At 51.7% G+C, this 26160-nt stretch overlaps 1 protein-coding gene across 1 annotated transcript; it reads left to right on the top strand.

Annotated features, from left to right (window-relative positions):
• Nucleotides 1-971: 971 nt before the first annotated feature.
• Nucleotides 972-25747, top strand: SLC2A7 (solute carrier family 2 member 7). The gene is made up of 12 exons (XM_010364189.1): nucleotides 972-1022; nucleotides 2252-2350; nucleotides 4234-4394; nucleotides 7974-8098; nucleotides 9253-9405; nucleotides 12634-12759; nucleotides 13009-13196; nucleotides 14232-14342; nucleotides 18212-18313; nucleotides 21076-21151; nucleotides 24159-24286; nucleotides 25526-25747. The coding sequence occupies exons 1-12, from the start codon at nucleotides 972-974 to the stop codon at nucleotides 25745-25747; spliced, it is 1542 nt and encodes a 513-aa protein (XP_010362491.1).
• Nucleotides 25748-26160: the final 413 nt, after the last annotated feature.

Below are 26160 nucleotides of genomic sequence, written 5' to 3'. Positions count from 1 at the left end.
TCCCCCAAATGGACAATTAGTCCAAATGCACAAGAGGAGGCATATATGAAGAACCTAGGAACACACAGAAGGAAACAGCAAACACTGGGGTCTACTTCCAGCTGGAGGATGGGAGGAAGGAGAGGAGCAGCAAAACCAACTATTGGGTACTGGGCTTAATACCTGGGTGATGAAATAATCTATACAGCAAACCTCCGTGGCACAAGTTTACCTATGTAACAAACATTCACATGTACCCCTGAACCTAAAATAAAAGTAAAAACAAAAAAAAATCCAGGTACATTGGCTCATGCCTGTAAGCCCAGCACTTTGGGAGGCCAAGGCAGGCGGATCACTGGAGGTCAGGAGTTGTAGACCAGCCTGGCCAACAAGGTGAAACCCCATCTCTACTAAAAATACAAAAAAAAAAAAAAAAAAAAAAAAAAAAAAAAAAAGCTGGGTGTGGTGGCACATGCCTGTAATCCTAGCTACTCGGGAGGCTGAGGCAAGAGAATAGCTTGAGCCCAGGAGGCGGAGGTTGCAGTGAGCCGAGATTGCACCACTGCACTCCAGCCTGGGCGACACAGCAAGACTCTGTCTCATAAAAAAAGAGGCATACATGGAAAAATGCACAGAAGCAGCATCCTAGATCCAGGTCACAGCCTCACTGGGTTTCTGAAAGTCCTCACTTCTATGGACCAGTGTCAGGCAATGTTTTTTCTCTCTCCTTGGTGCAACTGGGGAGCTTTTGGTTTGGGGCTTGGTGGGTGCAAAGATGAAATTCATGCTGTGTATGATTTGTAACTGGCAACGTAGGTCTTATCAACATTTCCAGGGAGAATTTGCTCCTGGGGAAAGTCAGCAGGGTCCAGAGAGCAAAAGGATCATAAAGCCAGGAAGGCCCAGGGGAGAAATCGCTGGTCTTTAGGTGGCTGGCACAGAGCAGGTGTCACTTGGAAGGTAGAGCCACCTGTTCTCCCACCTGAACAAGGATGGAGAACAAAGAGGCGGGAACCCCTCCACCCATTCCATCCAGGGAGAGGGTAAGTGCCAAGACTAGGAAACTGTCACTGTCCCTCTCCCACCAGCTGTGCAGACCTGTGGAGGGAGGTGAAGGCCCTGCAATGCTTTTAGCAAGGAGCGGGTAGCGTGCTTCCCTTTCCTGCAGGATAACCAGGCCTGGGCGTGCCAGGTGGAGAAGCAGCTGTGCTCAAACCTCATGGCTCAGACACGGGCCAGAGTGGCTTAGTGACTGCTGGGAGAGCGGATGGTGCTGGAGATGCCTCTCTCCCTTCCACCCCTGCTCCCCTCCACTTCCCCCACCCTTAAAGATCGAGGGGAGATGGCCTCTGAAGAATGCCCGAATCCTGCCCTTCTCAGTCTGGTTGTTCCTGAGTGTGCAGAGCTATGGGCTGTGGGCAGCCAGGGAGCTAAGTGTGAGGATTGGGGTGAGGACATGTGGCACAGGAGTTGGGGGTGGAGGGGGCAGTGCGGGGGGGCATGTACCAGGGCCTTGGCTCTAGGATATGGTCACAGACCCCACCCACCTGCTCCTCAGACTTTGGACCTCAGGCCAGTTCCCCTCCAAGCTGCCCTGGGTGTTGTGGCAACCATGGACAGCCCTGGCCCTGAGCACAGGGGATTGCCTGGGTTTTCCTAAGGGCCTGTTCTAGAGCCAGAAGCAAGCAGTGAGTCTGTCTGTCTGGGATGCTCTTCCCCACGATGCTCACGCGGCTGCTCCCTCTCATCCACTCTGGTTCCGGCTCAAAGGGCATCTGCTCAGAGAGGGTTCCCTGCCCTGCCCAGCCTATTGAACACAGTCCCTCATTCCCCACAGGCTGCTACCCCATCCATCACCCTGTTGTATTATTCTCACAGCATTCTAGCTATTTGGAATTACCATCTTTGTCTTTTTCAGACGGGGTGGGCTCCCCTCACTAGAAAGGGAGCTTCTTAAAGGCAGTGCTTTGCTGGGCCTTTTTCCTAAAGCATCTCCTACTTCACACTTGGCCTTCAAGGCCTAGCACAGGGCCAGGCACATAGGAGATGCTCAAATACATCCTCAAGGAGGGAATGAATGCATGCAGAGACCTCATGCCTCTCAGCCCTGAAAAGCCCCAGCTCTGCGCCACCTCCTCCTCTTTTCTGGGGCACAGCCTGGGCTCTCCCGTCCCCCACTTCCAGCCCGGGCTGGAGGGAGGTGGAGGCCCAGCCACTCCACTTCCTGAGGCCCAAGCCCACAGCGTCCCGACCTTGGACTTGTCTCCCACAGCGGCTCCAGCCCACGCTGTTGCTAGCGACACTGAGTGCCGCCTTTGGCTCAGCCTTCCAGTACGGCTACAACCTCGCTGTGGTCAACACTCCGCACAAGGTGGGCACAAGGTGGACTGGACAGCAACTGACTGCGGTTGTGGGTGGAAGGTAGCGACCATCTTCCTCCACGGAGGCCATCATATTGCCTCTAGGAGGCGCCATCTTGCCTTTGGGAGCAGCCATCTTGTCCTAGTACCCTGGATGCCCACCCCTGGAGACCAGGGTGTGGCAGGAGGTGTTTCCCCCTGGAGTGTCGTCCTTTCCAGGCACGTTGGGATGCTGGGGGACCTGGATTCCCAGCACAGTCTTTTTGGGCCTCAGGTCCCACTGCCCTCACCTTGGGTAGGCCCCTTGTTGATTGGAAAGAGAATGGGGTCAAAGGTTGAACTCAGTGGCATTTAGGGATTGGGGCAAAGGGGAGAAAAGGAAAAAGAGAAGGGGCCCTTGTCAGGTGTGGAAGAACCTGAGGGCAGAGTGTCCCCAAAGTCTACTAAAGGATGAGAGTTAAGGAGGGAGGGACAGCCTGTGCTGATGAGTTCAGATGGGGACAGAGAACTGACCACAGGCTTAACCTTGGTATGTGTATATGTTTAAGCTTGCATACATATATTAGCATGTCTACATACACTGTATTATATTTACGTGTGTATTACATATAGATACATATATTAGTATACTTACAATTATTACCATGGATGGAACCTCTAAGTCAAGCAATGTACCATCGACTTAATCACATTTGATGCTAACACATTCTGTATAAGGTACATCTTATTTCCATAACTGATGAGGAAATTAAGGTTTCTGGAGGTTCTATAACTTGCCTGAAGTCACACAATTAGTAAAAATATTTCCTGGGCGTGGTGGCTCACATCTGCAATCCCAGCACTTTGGGAGGCCAAGGCAGATAGATCACCTCATCACCTGAAATCAGGAGTTCAAGACCAGCCTGGCCAACATGGTGAAACCTCATCTCTACTAAAAATGCAAAAAATAGCTGGGTATGATGGCGGATGTCTGTAATCCCAGCTACTCAGGAGGCTGAGGCAGGAGAATCACCTGAACCCGGGAGGCAGAGGTTGCAGTGAGCCAAGATCACGCCATTGCACTCTAGCCTGGGTGACAGAGCAAGACTCCATCTCAAAAAAAAAAAAAAAGAAAAGAAAAAAAAGAAAGAAAAGAAGAAGAATATTTCCTATGGTGCCTCTGGCAGAGTAAGTCTCTTAAAAGTAAATTTAAATCTTTTTTTTTTTTTCTATTTTTTTAATAGAGACAAGGTCTCCCTATGCTGACTAGGTTGATCTTGAACTCTTGGCCTCAAGCAATCCTCCCGCCTCGGCCTTCCAAAATGCTAGGATTACAGATGTGAGCCACCATTCCCAGCCAAAAGTAAATTTTTTTCTTTTTTTTTTTTGAGACAGAGTCTCGCTCTGTCGCCCAGGCTGGAGTGCAGTGCTGCAATCTCGGCTCACTGCAAGCTCCGCTTCCCAGGTTCACGCCATTCTCCTACCTCAGCAGCCTAAGGAGTTGGGACTGCAGGCGCCCGCTACCATGCCCCGCTAATTTTTTGTATTTTTAGTAGAAACAGGGTTTCACTGTGTTTGCCATGGTGGTCTCGATCTCCTGACTTCATGATTCGCCCACCTTGGCCTCCCAAAGTGCTGGGATTACAGGCGTGAGCCACCGCGTCCTGCCAAAAGTACATTTTTTAACAGTGAATTTGTAACCATCTTTTTGTTTAGCCTGGTTTCTCGTCTCAACCCATCATACAGTAGCTTTTTTGATTCTCAGATAACAGTAGGGAATCAGCGGGTTTAACTGTGTCTTACAGTTGTTAGCAGAAAAACCTCTCTGTACAATGACAAGTGGCCACTGAGAACACTTTCTCGTTCTCGTGAATTGCCCAATATTCTTAGCTGTGGATGGGGCAATGTTTTGCAGGTCTTCAAGTCATTTTACAATGAAACCTACTTTGAGCGACATGCAACATTCATGGACGGGAAGCTCATGCTGCTTCTATGGTCTTGCACCGTCTCCATGTTTCCTCTGGGCGGCTTGTTGGGGTCATTGGTCGTGGGCCTGCTGGTTGATAGCTGTGGCAGGTAAACAGAAGGTTCACTGCTCCCACTTACAATTCACGCTAGTAAGCCACACTGTCTCTGGGCATTTGTGCACCTCGTGGGGAGATGTATGACCCTGAAAATCAGATCTGAAGTCTAGTCTCCGCTTGGCCACAGTCATCATGACCTTAAAGCCAGTTCCTAAATGTCTCTGGGATTTCTTTCCTAGGCCGTTGCATGGGAAAAGCATTCCCTTCCGTCACCTACCACAGAGGTGGTGCAGCCTTTGAGATCAAGGCTCCTGACGGTGCTCAGCTTAGTGCCTTGTAAGCACTTCCAGTGGGTGTTCACTAAATGCTTGTTTATCGGGTGTCATTTGGGGGTCAGGTGGCCATGGCTCCAAGTTCTGAGAGCTGCAGCCTCTCCCCACGTGTCCTTGTCAGAGTTTGTTACTGAGGCTGGGGTCAGGCTGAGTCACTCTGCCTGCCACAGTCTCACAGATATGAGATCGTTTGGAAATGAAGACTGGGCAGGTCTTTGAACTTTGCTTGGCTCACACGGATTCACTCATTGTTCTTCCTAAGCCCAGGTGCTCCAAAGACGTGACTCCACAGATAAGGAAAGATGCACAGGCCAAGGTTCCCAGGAGGGCAAAGCGTGAGCCTGGGCTCAGGGCGAGGCCTGGTGGTGTTCTCTTAGTTCAGCCCACTCATTCGGATTCACGGTTACACTTGGGCGTGGTGTGCCAGGTTAGGCAGTGTGCAGGAGTGACTGGAAGCCCTCCAGTGAAAAGCCACTCAAAACACCAGAGCAATTTCATTTTCAGGCATAGAAAGAAAATAGTGCTGATTGAAAATTAATTATCTATGAATTAATGCAAGACTCACAGGATCTCTTCTTGCGAATACTTGATTGACAATTAATTCGCTATACATTATGCACTGGAATGAAGAAACTGTTGACTCTAATGTAATTATACCATAATTCAAGCTTTTTTTTTTTTTTGGTCATCCAGACTGTGATGTCCTCATCTAGACTGAGAGTGATTGGACTGTTCTGGAAGCCCAGGCTTGGCCTCTACTTCCTTGTCTGAACCCATTTTCCGGATGAGGAGCCTGAGCCTGGGAATGTGGTGGTGCCAGCCTTGCCCAGTGGGGTCCTGACAGCCCCAGCTTCCCCTCCTAGTCACCAGGAAGGGCTGGGAGTCCAGAGAAGGGTGGGGACGTGTCTGGGCTGCTTAGTCTTTTTGGGCCTCCTGGCTGGCTGACTCTCCCCCATCACGGTCTGGGCTCTGGTGGCTGCTCCTGAAGGCTGCGGAAGCCCCAGGGAGAGAAAAGTGGCCTGAGAACACCAGCTTGCTTATCTGTGGATGCCCTGGCCAGTCTTCAGTGTTGCCGACCTGGGATATTTTCATAGAGTCTTCACCACCCGCTCCCTCCTCTTGGCACCAGAACCCCACCTTCCTGGCTGACTCACTCAGCACACTCACTCAGGGTCCCAGCGGCCCTCAAAGATGTGTGCAAAGTGTGAGACAATCACAAAGGTAGTCCTGTGGCTGCTGACAGCTTCATCATCCCCAGACCTGCTGGGGTGCAAGGAGGGAGCGCCTCCCCCTGGCAGTGGAGAGAGGAAATAAAAAATGAATACCAGGCTGGGCACGGGGGCTTGCACCTATAATTCCAGCACTTTGGGAGGCTGAGGTGAGCGAATCACTTGAGGCTAAGAGTTCGAGACCAGCCAGGCCAACATGGTGAAACTCCGTCTCTACTAAAAATACAAAAATTAGCTGGGCATGGTGGTGCATGCCAGTAATCCCAGCTACTTGGGAGGCTGAGGCAGGAGACTCGCTTGAACTCAGGAGGCAGAGTGTATTAGTCCATTTTCACTCTGCTGATAAAGACACACCCAAGACTGGGCAATTTACAAAAGAAAGAGGTTTAATGGACTCACAGTTCCACGTGGCTGGAGAGGCCTCATAGTCATGGCGGAAGGCAGAGGAGGAGCAAAGCCACATCTTCCATGAATGGCAGCAAGCAAAGAGAGAGCTTGTGCAGAAACGCTCGTCCTTATAAAACCATCAGACCTGGTGAGACTTATTCACTATCACAAGATCAGCACTGAGAAGACTTGCCACCAGGTCCCTCCCACAACACGTGGGAATTTAAGATGAGATTTGGGTGAGGACACAGCCAAACCATATCACGGAGGTTGCAGTGAGCCGACATCCCACCACTGCACTCTAGCCTGGGCGACACAGCAAGACTCCCTCTCAAAAAAAAAAAAGAAAAGAGTATCAGGATGCACCAGCCAGCAATGCCACAGCTCAGGAGCTCTCTGCCCTCTTTCTGGTCCACTGCCATTCTTCTCCTGTGCAAAACCCAAGCCAAAGGCAAGGAAGGGAGGCACGGGAGCCATTGCTGCAGGTTGGCGTAGGACCTAGAGCATGGAGTCAAGCAGATGAGTGGATCGTGAAGGCAGCAGGATGCACTCAGCATAGTGCTGTTTTTCAGGCACTCCCTGCCCTTCTCAGGCTTGTGGTTTTTCAGCCTTGGAGGGGATCTTAGAAATCACGTAGTCCCATTCTGCACCCCACTCGTTGTAGGAATTCCCTGTTCAACATTCCTGACAGTCATCGTGTCTGGTCTAGAAACCACCAGCGACAGCTTGAATACCACCAGTGACGGGAAGCTCTCTACCTCCCGGGGCAGCCCCATTCTTTGTTCCTGCCCTCCCCTTTTCAGGCAGCTCCAATCGTTAGAATGCTCCCCTCCCCAACTCCCACCCCTGCTGACCCCAAGTCTTCCTTCCTGGGACGTCTGCCCATTCGCCCCTTCTTCCCCAATCTGTCTTAATCCGTTCCGGCTGCTACAACCACGGACGTAAACAGACTTTTATCTTCTCACAGTTCTGCAGGATAGAAATTCAAGATCAAGGTACCAGCAGATCTGTTTCCTGGGGAGGGCATTCTTCCTGGCTTGCAGACAGCTTTCTTCTGGCTGTGTCTTTTTTTTTTTCTTTTTCTTTTTCTTTTTTGAGATGGAGTCTTGCTCTGTGGCTCTGGATGGAGTGCAGTGGCACGATCTCGGCTCCCTGTAACCTCTGCCTCCTGGATTCAAGTGATTCTCCTGCCTCAACCTCCCGAGTAACTGGGATTACAGGCATGTGCCACCACGCCTGGCTGACTTTTGTTTTTTTAGTAGAAATGGGTTTCACCATGTTGGCCAGGCTGGTCTCGAACTCCAGACCTCAAGTGATCCGCCCGCCTCAGCTTCCCAAAGTGCTGGGATTACAGGCTTGATTCACCACGCCCAGCCTGGCTTTGTCTTCACAGGGCAGAAAAAGAGAGTGGTTTCTTGTATGTCTCTTCCTATCCCATGGTGAGGGCCCCACATGACGCGTTCACCTCCCAGAGGCCCCTCTTCCTAATCCCATCACACTGGGGTTAAGGCCTTCAACATAGGAATTTGGGGGACACTATTCAGTCTACAGCCCCCTGCTTCAGCTCTTTCTCGGGCGCATTCCCGTGCCTCTGTAATGACCGCCTGAAGAATAGGAGCTGGTGTTGGGAGAGCTTCCACGGCGTCCACGCACCCCTGCCCTCTGGGCTCGCTGTCTTTGCAGAAAGGGGACCCTGCTGATCAACAACATCTTTGCCATCGTCCCCGCCATCCTGATGGGAGTCAGCAAAGTGGCGAAGGCTTTTGAGCTGGTCATCTTTTCCCGAGTGGTGCTGGGAGTCTGTGCAGGTACCTGGGGCCCAGGCTCTGGCTCAGCCTTGGGGACAGGGTCTCTTTGGCCAAGACTAGAAGCAGAAGTAGACGAGGTGTCTGGCTGGCTCTGTCTGCCTCTTTTCATTTCAAGACATCCTCCCATCTGCATTCCCAGGACCTTGCAAGCCTCATGCTTGCTTTTGTTAATTAATTAATTAATTTTTTTTTAGAGACAGAGCCTCACTATGTTGCCTAGGCGGATCTCAAACTCTTGGGCTCAAGTGAACCTCCTGGCTCGGCCTCCCAAAGTCCTGGGATTATGGGTATGAGCCACTGTACCTGGCCAAGCCTCATGCTTACTGGCCCCTTCCCTTTATTTAAGGATCTTTAGAAACACACTTTCACCTTGAAGTACAAATAACCAATAAGGTTTTACAAGGTATCTTCCAAGCAAGATGGACAATTTAAACTCAGTAGTTTAACTACAGTAATTTCTTCTATTAATAAAGTTAGAAAGCAGTCTGTGCTTTAGAAAAATCTGAAAATAGGCCGGGTGCGGTGGCTCAAGCCTGTAATCCCAGAACTTTGGGAGGCCGAGATGGGCGGATCACGAGGTCAGGAGATCGAGAGGCTAACACGGTGAAACCCCGTCTCTACTAAAAAAAATACAAAAACTAGCTGGGTGAGGTGGCGGGCGCCTGTAGTCCCAGCTACTCGGGAGGCTGAGGCAGGAGAATGGCCTATACCCGGGAGGCGGAGCTTGCAGTGAGCAGAGATCCGGCCACTGCACTCCAGCCTGGGCAACAGAGCGAAACTCCGTCTCAAAAAAAAAAAAAAAAAAAAGAAAAGAAAAAGAAAAATCAGAAAATAGACCAAAGCAGAAGTTTGATCGTTAAGTGCCAGGGACACATGGAGGCCTAGGCTCCTCCCCTGTAACAAGCGGCCCAGCCCGGCGGCTAGAAAGGAAAAGGTCTCCTCATCACACCCTGGTGATGCCTCCATGGCGGCTGAGGATTCTGGAGGGATTTTGGTATAAGACCAAACTAAACAGTCAAGGTTGGCCTACCTCCATCTCCACGGAGAGGCTGACAGCACGGAGAAGCCCCGGGATTAGGAAATGGAATTGAATTGCATCTCAGGTTCCCGTGTTTGCGGTTTGCCTGCCCTGATTTCTGCTGTGCCCAAACCAGGCATCTCCTACAGCGCCCTTCCCATGTACCTGGGAGAACTGGCCCCCAAGAACCTGAGAGGCCTGTTGGGAACAATGACCGAGGTATTCGTCATCGTTGGAGTCTTCCTAGCACAGATCTTCAGCCTCCAGGGCATCTTGGGCAACCCGGAAGGTAACCGGCAGCGCAGAGGTCACGCTAGGTCCAGTCCCTCATTCAGCTGTGCCGGGTGTTACTGATGGATCGAGTCAGATGAGGCCTGAGAGGTGACTTTAGGGTCAGGCGTTGGGCAGTGTAGTGGGCAACGGGATGGGTGACCTTGTTCGGGGCTGTTTTGGTGAGTGATAGGGACGAATCGTGCTTGGGAATGGGAATCAGGGGCTTCCAGGCAGGTAGAGGTTTTGCTATAAAGGGAAGGAGAGAAGTTGGGGAAACGAGATGGAGAGAACAGGTTTCTTTCAGGCCGCGAAAAATGTCAGCGTAATTTGGCTGTCAGCGTAATAGGAATGGCCCAGTACAGAGGGACGTCAATGGGGGGCAAGTAGGTTCGCAGCCGCCATCCCTGTCTCTGGGTGGCTGTCTTCTTCTGGCACCCTCTATCTTCCCAGTGAATTAGGAGGCAAGGCCGTTGCCTGAGAGCGAGTGGGGGTCGTGGTGGAGATTTAGGAGAGAGGTGCGTGGCCCTCTGAAGGTCTGCTGAAAAATCACTGACACGAAGCGGATTGATTAATAGAAAAGGCATGCAAACGTATTTAACCAGATTCGCGGAGCCTTCAGAGTGAAGATCCAGACAGAGGGGAAATTGTCTGTTTTAGTCCAGGCTCAACAGAGTATGGACAGCCAAGTAGAAATAGAATTGGACAAAAAGGGTCTGATCCGACATGAATGGACGAGTGGGGAGACCCCTCGGAGCCTGTCTGTGTAGGTTCTTCTTGGTCTCTGTGCAGCCTTCCTTCCTTCTGGGTGTGGGGCAGGACCCGCTGCAGAATGGGGGCCTCTTATGACCTACAGCCAACAGCACTGGTCAGAGATTTTCCTTCCGGCCAGTTGTTGTTGTTGTTGTTGTTGTTGTTGTTGTTGTTTTGAGACAGAGTCTCACTCTGTCGCCCAGGCTGGAGTGCAATGGTGCGATCTCAGCTCACTGCAACTTCTGCCTCCCGGGTTCAAGCAATTCTCCTGCCTCAGCCTCCTGAGTAGCTGGGATTACAAGTATGAGCCACCACGCCTGGCTAATTTTGTATTTTTAGTAAAGATGGGGTTTCTCCATGTTGGCCAGGATGGTCTCGAACTCTTGACCTCGGGTGATCCACCCATATGGCCAGTTTTTACATAGAATATTTTTAGGTTTTATGGAACTGGTTTTGAGGAAAGGGAATCCGGTTTGTATGACCTGTCCAGGAATCCTGACTAGGGATGCTGGTTTCTAGGGTTAGCCTCAGGGGAAATGGGACTGAGACAGGGGGACAGGAGAAGGTCACAGAAAAATTTTGCTTCTGAGGGTGCTGCTGAGGCCTTCATTTTGGGGTATTGGTTTTAGAGCCCCACCAGGAGAAAGTGAGAGACACTCATGGAGGGTGGAGAGAAAGAGGATAAGAGGATGGACCACCAAGCAGGCCTGAATGAATGCAGCCAGCAATAAAAGCCCCATGAACCCAGTGGGGTTTCTCCTTTCTTTCTCTTTCTTTCTCTGTTTCTCTCTTTCTCTTTCTTTCTTTCTTTTTCTTTCTTTCTTTCTTTCTCTCTCTCTCTCTTTCTTTTCTTTTCTTTCTTTCTTTCTTTCTTTCTTTCTTTCTCTCTCTCTCTTTCTTTTCTTTTCTTTCTTTCTTTCTTTCTTTCTTTCTTTCTTTCTTTCTTTCTTTCTTTCTTTCTTTCCTTTCTTTCCTTTTTCTCTTCCTTCCTTCCTTCCTTCTTTCCTTCCTCTCTCTTCTTTCCTTCCTTCCTTCCTCTCTCTCCCTCCCTCCCTCCCTCCCTCCTTCCCTTCCTTCCTTCCTTCCTTCCCTCCTTCCCTCCCTCCCTCCCTCCTTTCTTCCTTCCTTTCTGGTCTTACTCTGTCACCTGGGCTGGACTGCAGTGGTACAGTCATAGCTCACTGCAGCCTTGACTTCCCAGGCTCAAACGATCCTCCTGCCTCAGCTTCCCAAGTTGCTGGGACTACAGGCACGCACCACCATGCCCAGCTCTTTTTTTCTATTTTTGTTGTAGAGACAAGGGTCTCACTATGTTGTCCAGGCTGGTCTCTAACTCCTGGGCTCAAGTAATCCTCCTGCCTCAGCCTCCCAAAGTGAAGGGATTACAGGCATGAGCCACTGTGCCTGGCCGGGGTTTTTTATACACATTTCTGAGTGACCCAAATTCTGCACATATTCCTTAATGGGCAGATTTATGTCTTTGTGATCCCCACGGTACCCTGAAAAGGTTCAGAGACTCAGAACCTGGTGGGTGCTCCATGAAAGATCATTAGCAGAAATGATTCCTAAACCGCCCAGAGTGACTGAATATGAAACCGTCAATTAGAGAGACATCAGCTGGGGAAGCCACGGTGCACGACGCTTAGTGCCTGTGTCTCCTTTATCCCTCGCCACTTCTTGCCTGAGACTCAGAGATGTTAAAGAACTTGTCATCTGGGTGCAGTGGCTCATGCCCAGCATTTTGAGTGGCCAAGGCAGGAGGATCATTTGAGCCCAAGAGTTCACAACCAGCCTGGGCAACATAGCAAGACCCTGTCTCTACTAAAAATTAAAAAAAAAAAAAAAAAAAGAAAACCCAGCCAGGTGCGGTAATGCATGCTTGTAGTTCTAGCCACTCAGGAGGCTGTGGTGAGAGGATCGCATGAGCCTGGGAGATTGAGGCTGCAGTGGGCTGTGATCGCAGCACTGCACTCTTGCTTGGCTGATAGAGCTAGACCCTGTCTAAAAAAAAAAAAAAAAAAAAAAGAACTTGTCCACTTCCCACCATACCAGCAGGTGGGAGGCGGATGGAAACCCTGTTCTCTACAGTTCCCCTCCTTAGCCCAAGCCATCCAGAAGGATCTCACTCAGACCCAGCGCAGGGTCCAGGCCGTGCCCTACCATGGCCCTAATGAGGCAGAGATTATCCCCTTTCCAGCTATAAAAGTAGGAACAAGACTGAGCTCATTTTCTCTGGGATTCAAGTGTTTAAATCATTGCCTATTCTTTAGAGAAACGGTGTTCTTCCTGCAAAATAATTAATGACACATACATTTTTATAACGATAATGATTTCCTCTGTTTTGAATGTGGAACCCGTTTGTAGGAGGACTCTGGTGGGAACGAAGTCCGCACAGTCCTTGGTTCACACATAGGAGCGTGACTTTCCAAGCACAGTGGTGGGTGGGCCAGTGGGTGCCCAGGCCCCGGGATCCTGAGTCCTTGGCTCCTTGCAGGCTGGCCGGTGCTTCTGGCACTCACAGGGGTGCCCGCCCTGCTGCAGCTGCTGACCCTGCCCTTCTTCCCCGAGAGCCCTCGCTACTCCTTGATTCAGAAAGGAGATGAAGCCACAGCACGACAAGGTATGAAGTCGCAGGCCACTCTCCCAGGCCCTGCCCACCCCGGTGGCCGGGCAAAGCCATGGTCAGGGCCAGAGGCAGGGTCGCCATGGGTCAGGGGTGAGAGCTGGGAGCTGAACAGGGTGTGGGGGTGGCAATTGGGGGCATGGCCAAGGTCAGGTCAGGGAATGGTGAGCTCAGGGCCAGCATCAGGGCCTAGGGCCCAGCCTTCAGGGAGATGGCCCTCTGAGGGGGTGGTTCTGCTCTCTGCAGCCCTGAGGAGGCTGAGAGGCCACATGGACCTGGAGGCCGAGGTGGAGGACATGCGTGTGGAGGCCCGGGCCGAGCGCGCCGAGGGCCACCTGTCTGTGTTGCGTCTCTGCGCCCTGCGGTCCCTGCGCTGGCAGCTCCTCTCCATCATCGTGCTCATGGCCGGCCAGCAGCTGTCGGGCATCAACGCGGTACATGGGACGGTGGCCAGGCGGGGAGACAGATGAAGCAGACCCAGGCTTCATGGATAGCAACACAGTTCCACGCACAGAGGCCTGGCCTGGCAGCAGGGCCAGGATCAGCCCAGGCAGGGCCAGATGTCAGGAAGAAAACTCAGTCCTCTCTGCCTCCCTGCTCTGCCTCTCCCCACATGCTACCTTCATTTTTCTCTGTTTCCCCAGAAGGAATGCCTCCTGCCAATAGTCCTTTCCCCTCTATACAAGACACCAACTAGACTGAGATGAGCTGAGGTCTCCTGGGTCCAAGCTCAGGTCACCAGGCCAGGGTTGGTAGGCCCAGCCTGGGTCAGGAGCCCACCTTGGGCCCGCTTGGCTGTGATGCTTGTGGCATCGCTTTCTGCGACCGTGGCTCTTTGGCCATAACTGTATCTAACCATGGTGTGGGGGAAGGGTGGATATCTGGCAGAAGCTAAAACACTGGAGATTGGGTGGGTGACCCGGTTGCTCCAGTGGCATGTCAGGAAGAGGTGGCCTTGGCCCCAGGGATTCATGGATGTTTAACCAGTGATCATGGGAGGGTGGACGGCCAGGTGGGAGCCACCAGATGTGGAATGGCACACGTGGCTTTTCGAAGGGCTGTGTATTCCAGTGTCCTTGGCACGGGGCCAGAAGACGGACGGAACTTACGGTTGGCTTGGCCCAGAGTGAGAAGTAAGAAGTCATGCTTTGGGATGTGAGCTCTTAGAGTAACTGAACGATGGAGGGACAAGTGCTCTTGGAGTCGTGTGGTCCGACTCCCGTTTTATAGACGCGGAACCTGAGGCTCAGAGAGGGAGGAGCTGTGACCCCGGATTCCGGGGCAGCACTGGGCTCCACCCTGGTGTCCTGACTCTGGGTCAGGCCTCTTTTTCCCGCCACCTGCTGCCTCCTTCCTGTCCCAGGGTCCCCAACCCAGGCTTGCAGAACTGTGTGTGGCTTGAGTTGAGAAAGTTAAGCCAGTGTCCTGGGTCTTCAGGCCTCTCCTCACAGCCCTGTGTTTCTGTTTAGATCAACTACTATGCGGACACCATCTATGCATCTGCGGGCGTGGAGGCCGCCCACTCCCAGTATGTAACAGTGGGTTCTGGCATGGTCAACATAGTGATGACTGTTACCTCGGTGAGTGAGCAGGAGGCCTCTTTCCTGCAGGAGGGTCTCTGGTCATGTGCCCCCCGGCAGACAGGAGCCCTACAGAGTCAACTGAGTGCCGGTGGCCCTGGTCCCAGGGTCACTTAAGGGACATGGACTCTAGGATGCACACATACTAACTACCTGTATGACTTTGACCAGAAAACTCAGAATTCCTTCAGATCTGGCCAGGCGCAGTGGCTCACACCTGTAATCCCAGCACTTTGGAAGGCCAAGGCGAGCGGATCACTGGAGGTCAGGAGTTTGAGACCAGCCTGGCCAACATAGTGAAACCCAGTCTCTACTGAAAATACAAAAAAATTATCTGGGTGTGGTGGCACACACTTGTAATCCCAGCACTTTGGGAGACTGAGGTGGGTGGATCACTTGAGGTCAGGAGTTCAAGACCAGTCTGGTCAACATGGTGAAACCCCATCTTTATACAAAAATTAGCCAGGCATGGTCGTAGGCACCTGTAATGTCAGCTACTTGGGAGGCTGAGGCAGGAAAATCACTTGAACTCGGGAGGTGGAGATTGCAGTGAGCTGAGATGGTACCACTGCACTCCAGCCTGGGTGACAAGAGCAAGACTCTGTCTTAAAAACAACAACAACAAACCTTCAGATCCAAGTTTCTTCCTTTGTAAAAATCATTATGGTGACTGCAATACATGGTATTCAAATGCAGATACCACTTTTCGTTGGTATAATATCATTATTTCAGAGTTCAGTATTTAAAATCTGAGCTACTTGCACTTTGATATATATGTTGTATGAAAAGGGGTCAGATGGGCCAGGCACGGTGGCTCACGCCTGTAATCCCAGCACTTTGGGAGGCTGAGGTGGGAGGATCACGAGGTCAGGAGATCGACACCATCCTGGCTAACACGGTGAAACCCTGTCTCTACTGAAAATACAAAAAATGAGCCAGGTGAGGTGGCGGGTGCCTCTAGGCCCAGCTACTCAGGAGGCTGAGGCAGGAGAATGGCATGAATCCGGGAGGCGGAGCTGGCAGTGAGCCGAGATTGTGCCACTGCACTCCAGCCTGGGCAACAGAGCGAGACTCCGTCTCAAAAAAAAAAAAGAAAGAAAAAAAGAAAAGGGTCAGATGATCATGGCATTCCTTTCCCTAGACCATTTTCAAGTTATTTTCTGATTATTTTGATTCCTGTTTCTTGAGTTGCCAGTGATGGTAAACATTTTTAATAAAGTTATCTATTATTTGTATTTTCCCCAGAGCTAGTTTAAGTTCCAGTCAACTCTCAGAAGATTTAGAAGGGCAGGGAAGGAGAAGTTAATGAAAATAGTGGAAGAGGCCTATAGGAAAATTAAGGGAAGAGGACGGAGGTCCCCAGGCTGAAGTCTCAGCCCCTTCCACCTGCTGGATTTCCGTGGCCCCATCCTCGGTTTTCCTCTGGGGCAGGATCCATCCTTTATCCTCAGAGTCCTCCTCCTTGGGGATAAATGACCATGACTAGGACCTGCTTCCCCATCATCCTACCTGGAGCAACCCAAGCCAGAAAAATACACTTCCCCTCTCCCTGAAGGAACAGCGTCTGGGAACCAGGCATAGAGCATGAAATTGACAGTATTTCTCTGATTTTGGGGGTTCACTTTGCTCGCATCTGGCCCTCCTGAATGGCAGTGATTGTCTGTTGGGATGTTGGGAGAACATGAGTCAGCTAACATGAGTCAAGGGGCTGCACAGGGCTGGCACTGGGTCAGCCATTAGGGATGGAGTAGAATGGAAATGGTATTAGAAATAGAAAAGGAGCCGGTGTGGTGGCTCGTGCCTGTAATCCCTGCACTTTGGGAGGCTGAGGTGGGCGGATCTCCTGAGGTCAGGAGTTCGAGACCAGCCTGGCCAACATGGTGAAACCCCCATCTCTACTGAAAACACAAAAATTAGCCAGGCGTGGTAGCACACACCTGTAATCCCAGCTACTCGGGAGACTGAGGCAGGAGAATTGCTTGTACCCAGGAGGTGGAGGTTGCAGTGAGCCAAGGTTGTGCCACAGCACTCCAGCCTCATGTGACAGAGTGAGACTCCATCAAAAAAAAAAAAAAAAAAAAGAAATGGAAAAGGAAGGAAGAAGTTGAAAGAATGCTGGTCACAGGGAGTGTGGCCTGGGCTTGGATGTTGGAGAAGGAGCTGGCTGAGTGGAGGGGCCAGTCCATCAGGTGGAAAAGTGGGGAGATGGGGGCCCCCCATGATGTGAGCCCAGATTCCATATGGCCTCAATGTCGAGTGGAGCCTCAGCGAATAGGAGGGGGCTATTTTTATTCTTATTCTTTTTATTTATGTTTTTTTTTTTTTTTTTTTGAGACGGAGTCTCGCTCTGTCGCCCAGGCTGGAGTGCAGTGGCCGGATCTCAGCTCACTGCAAGCTCCGCCTCCTGGGTTTACGCCATTCTCCTGCCTCAGCCTCCCAAGTAGCTGGGACTACAGGCGCCCGCCACCTCGCCCAGCTAGTGTTTTTGTATTTTTTAGTAGAGATGGGGTTTCACCGTGTTAGCCAGGATGGTCTCGATCTCCTGACCTCATGATCCGCCCGCCTCGGCCTCCCAAAGTGCTGGGATTACAGGCTTCAGCCACCGCACCCGGCCTATTTATGTATTTCTTTAAACGGAGAGACAGGGTCTCACTCTGTTGACCCAGCTGGTTTCGAACTCCCGAGCTCAAGCAATCCTCCTGTCTTGGCCTCCCAAAGTGCTGAGATTACAGGTGTGAGCCACTGTGCCCAGCCCAGGGGCTATTTTTAAATGTAGATTTTATTCCTATTCAGGTATGGTGAGGCCAATAGATCAGGAGGTGGCTACTGCTGGAAAGACAGTTTGTTCCTCACAGATCCCATGAGGAGGGCACAGTCCACGCCATGCAGGGCCTGTGGGGAAGCCCCAGGGTTGGTCAGGAAGCAGAGGCATGAAGGGGAAGTGTGAGGATGAACCTTTACTGTGGTTCCCACAGAAAGGAACGGGTGAGGCAGGGTGAGCAGGTTTAGGAGTAGCTGGTGTGAATAATTTCCTCAGGCTGGGGGTTACAGAGGCTGTCCCAGCTGCCTGGCCCCTGGCCCCCAGGGTGTTAGGGCAAGTGATGCTGGCCTTGAGTGTGAAAGCTCAGCAGAGGAGGACCTGGGGTGTGGGCCTGCATTGTCGGTTTGCAGATGAAAGAGGCACTCCCAGACAGCCATTTGTTTGCTATCGGTGGGGTGGGAAGGGTAGTCCCTCCAGGGCCATCAAGGTCCCAAGATGTCAAAGCATCAAACACAGAAAATAGAAAATGTGGTTATTCCAGTGGGTGGCAGAGGTGCAGGGAGCCAAGATCCAGGAGGTCTGGAAATGACCAGAACAAGGAAGGGTGGTGGTGAAGAGCATGAATGTCTGACCCATGTCAAATGAGCAGCCTGCATCCCACATGCAGGCAGCAGGGGTAAGAAAGGGACACCTAAAAGGTGGGGCGAGGTGGCTCACACCTGTAATCCCAGCACTTTGGGAGGCTGAGGCGGGAGGATCACTTGAGGTCAGGAGTTCGAGACCAACCTGGCCAACATGGTGAAATCTCGTCTCTACGAAAAATACAAAAATTAGCTGGGTGTGGTGGCAGATACCTGTAATCCCAGCTACTTGGGAGGCTGAGGCAGGAGAATCACTTGAACCCCAGAGGCGAAGGTTGCAGTGAGCCAAGATCGCGCTGTTGCTTGCACTCCAGCCTGGGCAGCAAGAGCGAAACTCCGTTTAAAAAAAAAAGAAAGAAAAAAGAAAGGGTCACCTAAGAGGGGACTGCAAGAGGAAGTGGAGGCTCTGCCCAAGAATCCTGGGCGCCAGGCCAACGTAGCTCCTCACCGTCCCCCTTCCCCTCCAGGCTGTCCTGGTGGAGCGGCTGGGACGGCGGCGCCTCCTGCTGGCCGGCTACGGCATCTGCGGCTCTGCCTGCCTGGCGCTGACAGTGGTGCTCCTATTCCAGGTCTGACCTCATTTCCTGCCCCCTGGGTGGGGAGTCATAGCGGGGGTGGGAGATCCCCTGACTGAACTGCACCCACTGCACCAAGGGGTTGGTTCTGAGTCCCACTGATGGCATGCATCCTGCCTGGAAACGTAGTTTGCAATGCCCCATCCTGAAGTGAATGTCACAGGTGGCTTTGCTCACTTACACCTGCACATGCAAATAAGTAACTAGATAGATGGTCCAGCTGTCATGGGAAAGAGAAACAAGGAGAACAGTGTACAATAAAGCACGTGCTTCAATGCATAAATGCAAGGGTTCAATCGCATTAGAAAACATATGCGGGCAGTGAACAGGTGTGGACTGAGGAGAGGTAAGACCAGAAGTCATCCCATTCAAGAGGTAGAAGGAGGCTGAGCACGGTGGCTCACTCCTGCAATCCTAGCACTTTGGGAGGCCGAGGCAGGAGGATCCATTGAGCCCAAGAGTTCAAGACCAGTCTGAGCAACATGGTGAGACCCCCATCTCTACAAAAAAACAAAACGTTATCTGGGTGTGGTGGTGTGCACCTGTAGTCCCAGCTACTCAGGAAGCTGAGGTGGGAGGATCACCTGAGCCTGGGAGGTCAAGGCTGCAGTGAGCCATGATCACAGCATTGTACTCCAGTCTGGGAGACAGTGAGACCTTGTCTAAAAAAAAAAAAAATTGGGAATCATATTTCAGTAAGACTAAAACACAGCAGTCCACCCAAACAAGAAGTACATCATTTTAATTTGCAGTGTTCTCAGCCTGTATGTATTAGCCACATTCTACGGAAGTGAGGAAAATACATGGTGTGGCATGATACAAAATCTTTAAAAAGCAATCAGCATTCCGCGTCTCGGAGGCAGCCTCTCTGCTCTTGTTGCTTGTGCAGGAACCGCAGCGTTGTCCTGAACCCTTTCACATGGAAAATATATCAGCAACGCAATTGCACATGAGTACAAGAATGTGTGAGGAGCTCCTTCTGTCATTTAGAGACAAGATCTTTGCTCTTTTCCTTCTTTTCCAAGCTGCCCTCTCTGCAATGACTTTGTCCTTAACCACCAGGGAGTTCAGAGAGCTTCATGCAGCAAAGAACTGGGAGGATTCAGGGAATCACCAGGAGGCCAGGGCCTGCGGGAAAGCAAGGCCTGGAGAGGAACAGTGTTAGTGACGCTCATAAATCAATTTAATTAAAGTTTCCCTTGGAAAGAACTTCCTTCTCTAATTTTAAAACCAGTATAAGTTCTCAGCCAGACACAGTGGCTCACACCTGTAATCCCAGCACTTTGGGAGGCCAAAGCAGATGGATCACCTGAGGTCAGGAGTTCGAGAGCAGCCTGGCCACATGGTGAAACCCCGTCTCTATTAAAAATACAAAAATTAGTTGGGTGTGGTGGCATGTGCCTGTAATCCCAGCTACTCAGGAAGCTGAGGCAGGAGAATCACTTGAACTCGGGAGGTGGAAGTTGCAGTGAGCCAAGATCGCAGCACTGCTCCAGCCTGGGTGACAGAGCGAGACTCTATCTAAAAAAAAAAAAAAAAAAAAAAAATGTAAGTTCTTAGTAGATAGGGATTCTAGGAAGTGAAAAGAGGTGATCAAGACTGAGCGCCACCTGCAGAGACCACTGCCAGTGACATATCCGAAACCCAGGGGCATCCCCGGTGGCTCTTTCACTCCTTCTGTCCGACCAGGGTCTCTGCCTGAAAATGCACCAGCAGCTGCCGGCTTCACACCGGGTCCAGGGCGGCCCCACCAACCCAGCCAGCCTCGCTTTTGTTTGACATGTTGAATGGCCCCCAACCCACCCGCCTCCTCTTTCTGTTGAAAATGAATCAGATCGTGTTGTTTCTCTGCTTGGAAGCTCCCAGGGCCTCCTCTCTCACCTCACCATCCAGCTCTGTTGCCAGCTTGTCCTTTGAGGCTGTCTCATAACTGTGACTACAGGGTTCCCTGGGAAGTTCATCTAGGGGCACCTGGTGAGTTTAGCTGAAGTTCGTTGACCTGGTTTTGCATTGGCTGTTCTCCCGGCAGTTGGGAGCAGAGATGGTGATCTGCTGGCTCCACTGGTCCGGGGGTCCTAGGAGTCTCCAGAGAGTAATAGAGAAAGTCCGGACCTCAGCTCACTTATGTTGACTGGGTGACTTCAGCTGTTGCTTGATTCCTGAGGGACTAAGGTTCCTCATAGTCTGTGTTCAGAGCCCTCTGTGCTCTGGTTCCATGATTGTGGGGTTGAAACAATCGTATAGGCCGGGCGTAGTGGTGCACGCCTCTCGTCCCAGCCACAGGAGGCTGAGGCAGGAGAATCTTGAACCAGGAGGCGGAGGCTGCAGTGACCCAAGATTGTGCCACTGCACTTCAGCCTGGGCGACAGAGTGAGAGTCTGTCTCAAAAAGAAGAAATAAGAAATAATCACAGAGTCACTCAGAGGGCAGAGAAGTATCACAAAGATGAGATGAATTAATATTTGTGATTTGTAAAGTGTGGAGAATAGCACCTGGCAGGAAAATAACTCAAAGGTAGGTGTCCCTCGTTCTCCATGACGCTCATCAGGTGAGGCTGGAGGGCGCCCTCTGGGAGGCTAGAAGGCCTGGTTCTCACTGGCCTTCCTCTCTTGCCCACAGAGCCCTTGAGGTCCATGTAGGTGCCCAGACATCTAGGTGCGGCTCCTCCCTGGGGCAGGAAGGTGGGACCCGCAGGTGGACCCCTCCACACGTGGGGCTCCTGGCCTCAGCCCAGACAACCCTACCTCTCCCCACAGAACAAGGTCTCCGAGCTATCCTACCTCGGCATCATCTGTGTCTTTGCCTACATCGCGGGACATTCCACTGGGCCCAGTGAGTACCTGCATGCTGCCCTCGCCCCGGCCATCGTGGTCCATTCCTGGGCCTGGCACGCAGTCGGTGCTCGACACATATTTGCTGAGTGAATGGACGTGCTCATGCAGATCCCACCCGTTCTTAGCTCTAAGCCTTGATGGCACTCCAGGCCATGTTCATTCATTCAACCAGCGTCAGCCAGGCCAGTGCCCCACTGATCATGTGTGGCTCCCAGGGGCGCCCAGACTCAGGTTTGGCACCCAACAAGGAGATGAGCTTTTGCAGAGAGGGAGCTTGTGCGGTCCAGACCCCCCTGGGGCACCTCCGTTTACATCCATACCCTCCAGACACTCACTTTAGCCTCCAAGCCCACAGCACACCCAAGGCTCAACTGCCTTCTGTCCCTGCTGACCGCCAGCTACAGTCCCTTACTACACTGTCCCCAATGTCCTGTTGCCAGTGGCTTCGGGCTTCCACCTGGGCCCACCTCTTGGGCAGCCTCTGAGACTCCAGACTCCTTCCCCAGTGTGTCCTGAGAATTGAACCTCCTTCTCCCTGCCTGGGAAAAGACACCCCTGACTGTGAAGACTTTAATAACATCCCTGAAGAATGTTCATTTTGAAAGCACCGTCCATAAACCAAAATGAAGGTATTAATTCATTCAACACCCATTGGCGGAATACCTCTTTACACTGTGCTGTGTCAGGCACATGAATGAGACAGCATAGTTATATTTAAGGGTATTTAAGAAGTCGGATTTAGGCCTGGCATGGTGGCTCATGCCTGTAATCCCAACATTTTGAGAGGCAGAGGCAGGCGGATCACTTAAGGTCAGAAGTTTGAGAGCAGCCTGGCCAACAAGGTGAAACTCTGTTTCTACTAAAAATGCAAAAATTAGCCAGGTGTGGTGGCGGGCGCCTGTAGTCCCAGCCTGAGGCAGGAGAATCACGTGAACCCAGAAGGCAGAGGTTTCAGTGAGCTGAGATCCACCACTGCACTCCAGGTTGGGCAAGAGAGCAAGACTCCGTCTAAAATAAAAGTGTTGGGGGGTGGGATTTAGAGCAGGACACCTTCCCAGTGTACCTCAAACGTGGAGGCAGCAGAACCTCAAACGAAAAGCGCTAGTGTGTGTAGGAGACCTGGCCGGGTTCCAAGCCATTCTGCCCCCACTGCCTGTGTGTCACCTGGAGCAAGCCGTGGTTCTTCTCCAAGAACAGGGGTGATCAGGTGTGCCGGCAGATGCGAGCTCAGAGCATGCGCTGATCGGACATTCAACTTAGGCCTAAGGACTGTTGGCTGCTGCTGTTGTGGTGGACAGGAGGGAGGCAGGACAGATGGCATCCCTTGGGGGCAGGGCCCTGGAGAAGGGGCCCGGGCCCCACCTCACTGGGCTGCAGGAGTTTGCATTTGATATCCCAGCTTCATTCAGGGGCTTTGAATTCTCCTCCATGTCCATCCAGGGAGATCGGGCCTTTTCTTAGCTTTCTTCTTCTTCTTTTTTTTTTTTTAGAGTCGGAGTCTCACTCTGTTGCCCTGGCTGGAGTGCAACCTCCAACTCTTGGGTTCAAGGGATTCTCCTGCCTCAGCCTTCTGAGTAACTGGGACTACAGGCGCAGGCCACCACACTGGACTAATTTTTGTATTTTTAGTAGAGACAGGATTTCACCATGTTGGTCAGGCTGGTTTCAAACTCCTGACCTCAAGTGATCCGTGAGACCCAGCCTTTTCAATGAGGCCATTTCACCACCTAACCCGGGGTGGGAAGCTTGGAAGAGGAGGGACAGAATCTTCCTCTTTCTTTGTGTAAAGCTACAGATATGTATATATGCAGGACCTAAACAGACACACAGTATTAAAATTTCATGGGAGTGGCGATTAGGGAACAAAAATGGCTTTAGACATTTTAGACAAAGCCTCTTTTTTGTGTTCTTTTTTGAGACGGAGTCTCACTCTGTGGCCCAGGCTGGAGTGCAGTGGCGCCATCTCGGCTCACTGCAAGCTCCACCTTCCAGGTTCACGCCATTCTCCTGCCTCAGCCTCCCGAGTAGCTGGGACTACAGGCACCCGCCACTACGCCCAGCTAATTTTTTTTTTGGTAGAGACGGGGTGTCACCGTGTTATCCAGGATGGTCTGGATCTACTGACCTCGTGATCCGCCCGCCTCTGCCTTCCAAAGTGCTGGAATTACAGGAGTGAGTCACTGCGCCCGGCCTAGACAAGGCTTTTTTTTTTTTTTGAGACGGAGTCTCGCTCTGTCGCCCAGGCTGGAGTGCAGTGGCCGGATCGTGGCTCACTGCAAGCTCCGTCTCCCGGGTTAACGCCATTCTCCTGCCTCAGCCTGCCCAGTAGCTGGCACTACAGGCGCCGCCACCTCGCCCGGCTAGTTTTTTTTTTGTATTTTTTAGTAGAGACGGGGTTTCACCGTGTTAGCCAGGATGGTCTCGATCTCCTGACCTCGTGATCCGTCCGTCTCGGCCTCCCAAAGTGCTGGGATTACAGGCTTGAGCCACCGCTCCCAGCCGACAAGGCTTCTTAAGGAGGCGATAATGAAAAACAGTTGCCCAAGAAAAGGTGTAGGCCTCAGGCGCTGCCATACCCAGATCCGCCATAGGAGGGCGGCACTTCCCAAGCGAGGGCCGTCTAAAGTCACAGTGACGCCAGCGCAGAGGAAGCTCTTTCAGAAACCTCTGCCTGTGAGCTGGAGCCGCCTCACTCCCGCTGCTCCCACGAAGCTTCCCATCCATTAACTTTCTGCAGACCTTCATGGAGCATCATTGGCCTTGAAGCAGCAGCAATGGAAATTCAATTCTAGGCTCTCCAACCAGCCTTTGCAAAGTGGACCTTTCCAGCTCCTGCCCTGATCACACCCTGGTTTTGTGGGTAAAGGCAGGGTTCTTTTCCAGTGCCCAATCCCAGCCGGGGCTCTTAAGGGACCTAGGTCTGAGGCTAGAGTGGGCCGCGTCCCGCCAGCCCTGGGGGACCCCTGGGTCCTTCTCCGCCCCACCCATCCTGTTCCGACCTCCAGGTCCTGTCCCCTCGGTAGTGAGGACCGAGATCTTCCTGCAGTCCTCCCGGCGGGCAGCGTTCATGGTGGACGGGGCGGTGCACTGGCTCACCAACTTCATCGTGGGCTTCCTGTTCCCATCCATCCAGGTGAGCGAGGGCCCCTTCCCCAGTCTGCTCCACCCGGCCTCCAGGGAGTGAGCTGTATTCCCCTTCCGCTGAGCACGTCTGTGAATCCAGCAAGGTGGGGACGGGCTCTCAGACATATCCAAGGGTCCACAGACACACGTGGCCCCACTGCCTCCAAACCCTTGAAGACACGGGTTTCCCAGTTACTGAAGGGTGAGCCCCCACTGAAATTGTAAAGGGCTGTTGCTTAGGGGCTCTGGTCCGCGGAGCTCAAAGGTAGTAGAAAGCAAACAAAGCCAGAGCCAGGCAGCAGATCCCCCACCGCTTCCTTCCTGGTTCCAAAGACAAGATGGGCCACAAACTCTGCGCTCTCAGCACCTTCAGGGCACAGAGGCCGTAAACTCCTATTGTCAAAAGGGTAAGCAGGGTTTTTTTTTGTTTTTTGTTTTCGTTTTTTTTTTAAGATAGGGCCTTGCTCTGTCACCCAGGCTGGAATGCAGTGGTGCAAACACAGCTCACAGCAGCCTCGACCTCCCAGGCTTAAGTGATCCTCTCACCTCAGCCTCCCAAGTCACTGGGGCCACAGGCATGGGCCACCACACATGGCTATTGTTTTAATTTTTTTTTTTTTAGGGATGGGGTCTTGCTATATTGCCCAGGCTGGTCTCAAACTTCCAAAGCACTGGGATTATGGGTATGAGCCACAGCACCCGACCAGTTTCTTTTTGATAATAGGGTGAGGGGGATCCAATTTTCTAGATTTTTTTTTTTCTGCAAACAATCTTTAGTTATCACAATTTTCTAGCTATATCATTCCTCCAGGAGTGAAACAAAACTGGCCACCAAGCAACTCCTTTACAGACGCACAAAGGCCTCTACCAGCACTGGTTATTGTTGTTTGTTTGGGGGTTTTTGTTTTTGTTTTTTTGGAACAGAGTCACTCTCTGTTGCCCAGGCTGGAGTGCAGTAGCGCAATCTTGGCTCACTGCAACCTCTACCTCCTGGGTTCAAGCGATTCTCCTGCCTCAACCTCCCGAGTAGCTGGGACTACAGGTGTATACCACCAGGCCCAGCTAATTTTTGTATTTTTAATAGAGATAGGGTTTTATCATGTTGGCCAGGTTGGTCTCAAACTCCTGACCTCAGGTGATCCACCTGCCTTGGCCTCCCAAAGTGCTGGGATTATAGGCATGAGCCACCGTGCCCGGCTGGATCAGCCCTGTCTTTCTCTGCCCCCTCCTCTCTTGTCTCCTGGTCTAGGAGGCCATCGGTGCCTACAGTTTCATCATATTTGCTGGAATCTGCCTCCTCACTGCGGTGTACATCTACATGGTTATCCCTGAGACCAAGGGCAAAACATTTGTGGAGATAAACCACATTTTTGCCAAGAGAAACAGGGTGAAGCTTGCAGAGGAGAAGAAAGAAGAAACCATTGATGCTGGGCCTCCCACACCCTCTCCTGCCAAAGAAACTTCCTTTTAGTGGCCCTGCATGACGGACGGATGGGAGCCCATATTTAAGGCTTCCTTCTATGAGAATGGACCTCCTAGCCCCAGGCTCTGGGGAGGATAGTAGCACTGAGGCTTTTGTTGTTGCCCCCATTTAATTTAATTACGGATATTATTAAATACCCACAATAATGCATATTTAGCTGAGAAGTTCCAAGGCTAGCCACTGAGGAACGACCTGGGGGAAGGGGCAGGTACGTGAATTTTGATTGGTTAAGAGTCGATTTTCCAATTCTACATTGGCACCAACATTTAAATGATGTATAGAGGCACTTTTTTAAAGTAAAACTTCAAGTTCCACAGTTGCTATGGAGACCCAAACTGCCATCGTGGCATCGATTAGGGAGTCCAAGGCTCCGAATGTCATTGCTTTCCTGACGACATGGC

Source organism: Rhinopithecus roxellana, chromosome 12 (genome assembly GCF_007565055.1).
Source record: "Rhinopithecus roxellana isolate Shanxi Qingling chromosome 12, ASM756505v1, whole genome shotgun sequence".
Classification (NCBI taxonomy): Eukaryota; Metazoa; Chordata; class Mammalia; order Primates; family Cercopithecidae; genus Rhinopithecus; species Rhinopithecus roxellana.
This window is presented reverse-complemented; position numbering and strand designations above follow the sequence as displayed.

Bases quoted from the DNA above. Each gene is read 5' to 3' on its own strand.
- SLC2A7 (XM_010364189.1), top strand. From the start codon at position 972: ATGGAGAACAAAGAGGCGGGAACCCCTCCACCCATTCCATCCAGGGAG. The intron at 2,351-4,233 runs GTGGGCACAAGG...AATGTTTTGCAG, and splicing joins TGGTCAACACTCCGCACAAG to GTCTTCAAGTCATTTTACAA. The intron at 21,152-24,158 runs GTGAGTACCTGC...TCCGACCTCCAG, and splicing joins GGGACATTCCACTGGGCCCA to GTCCTGTCCCCTCGGTAGTG.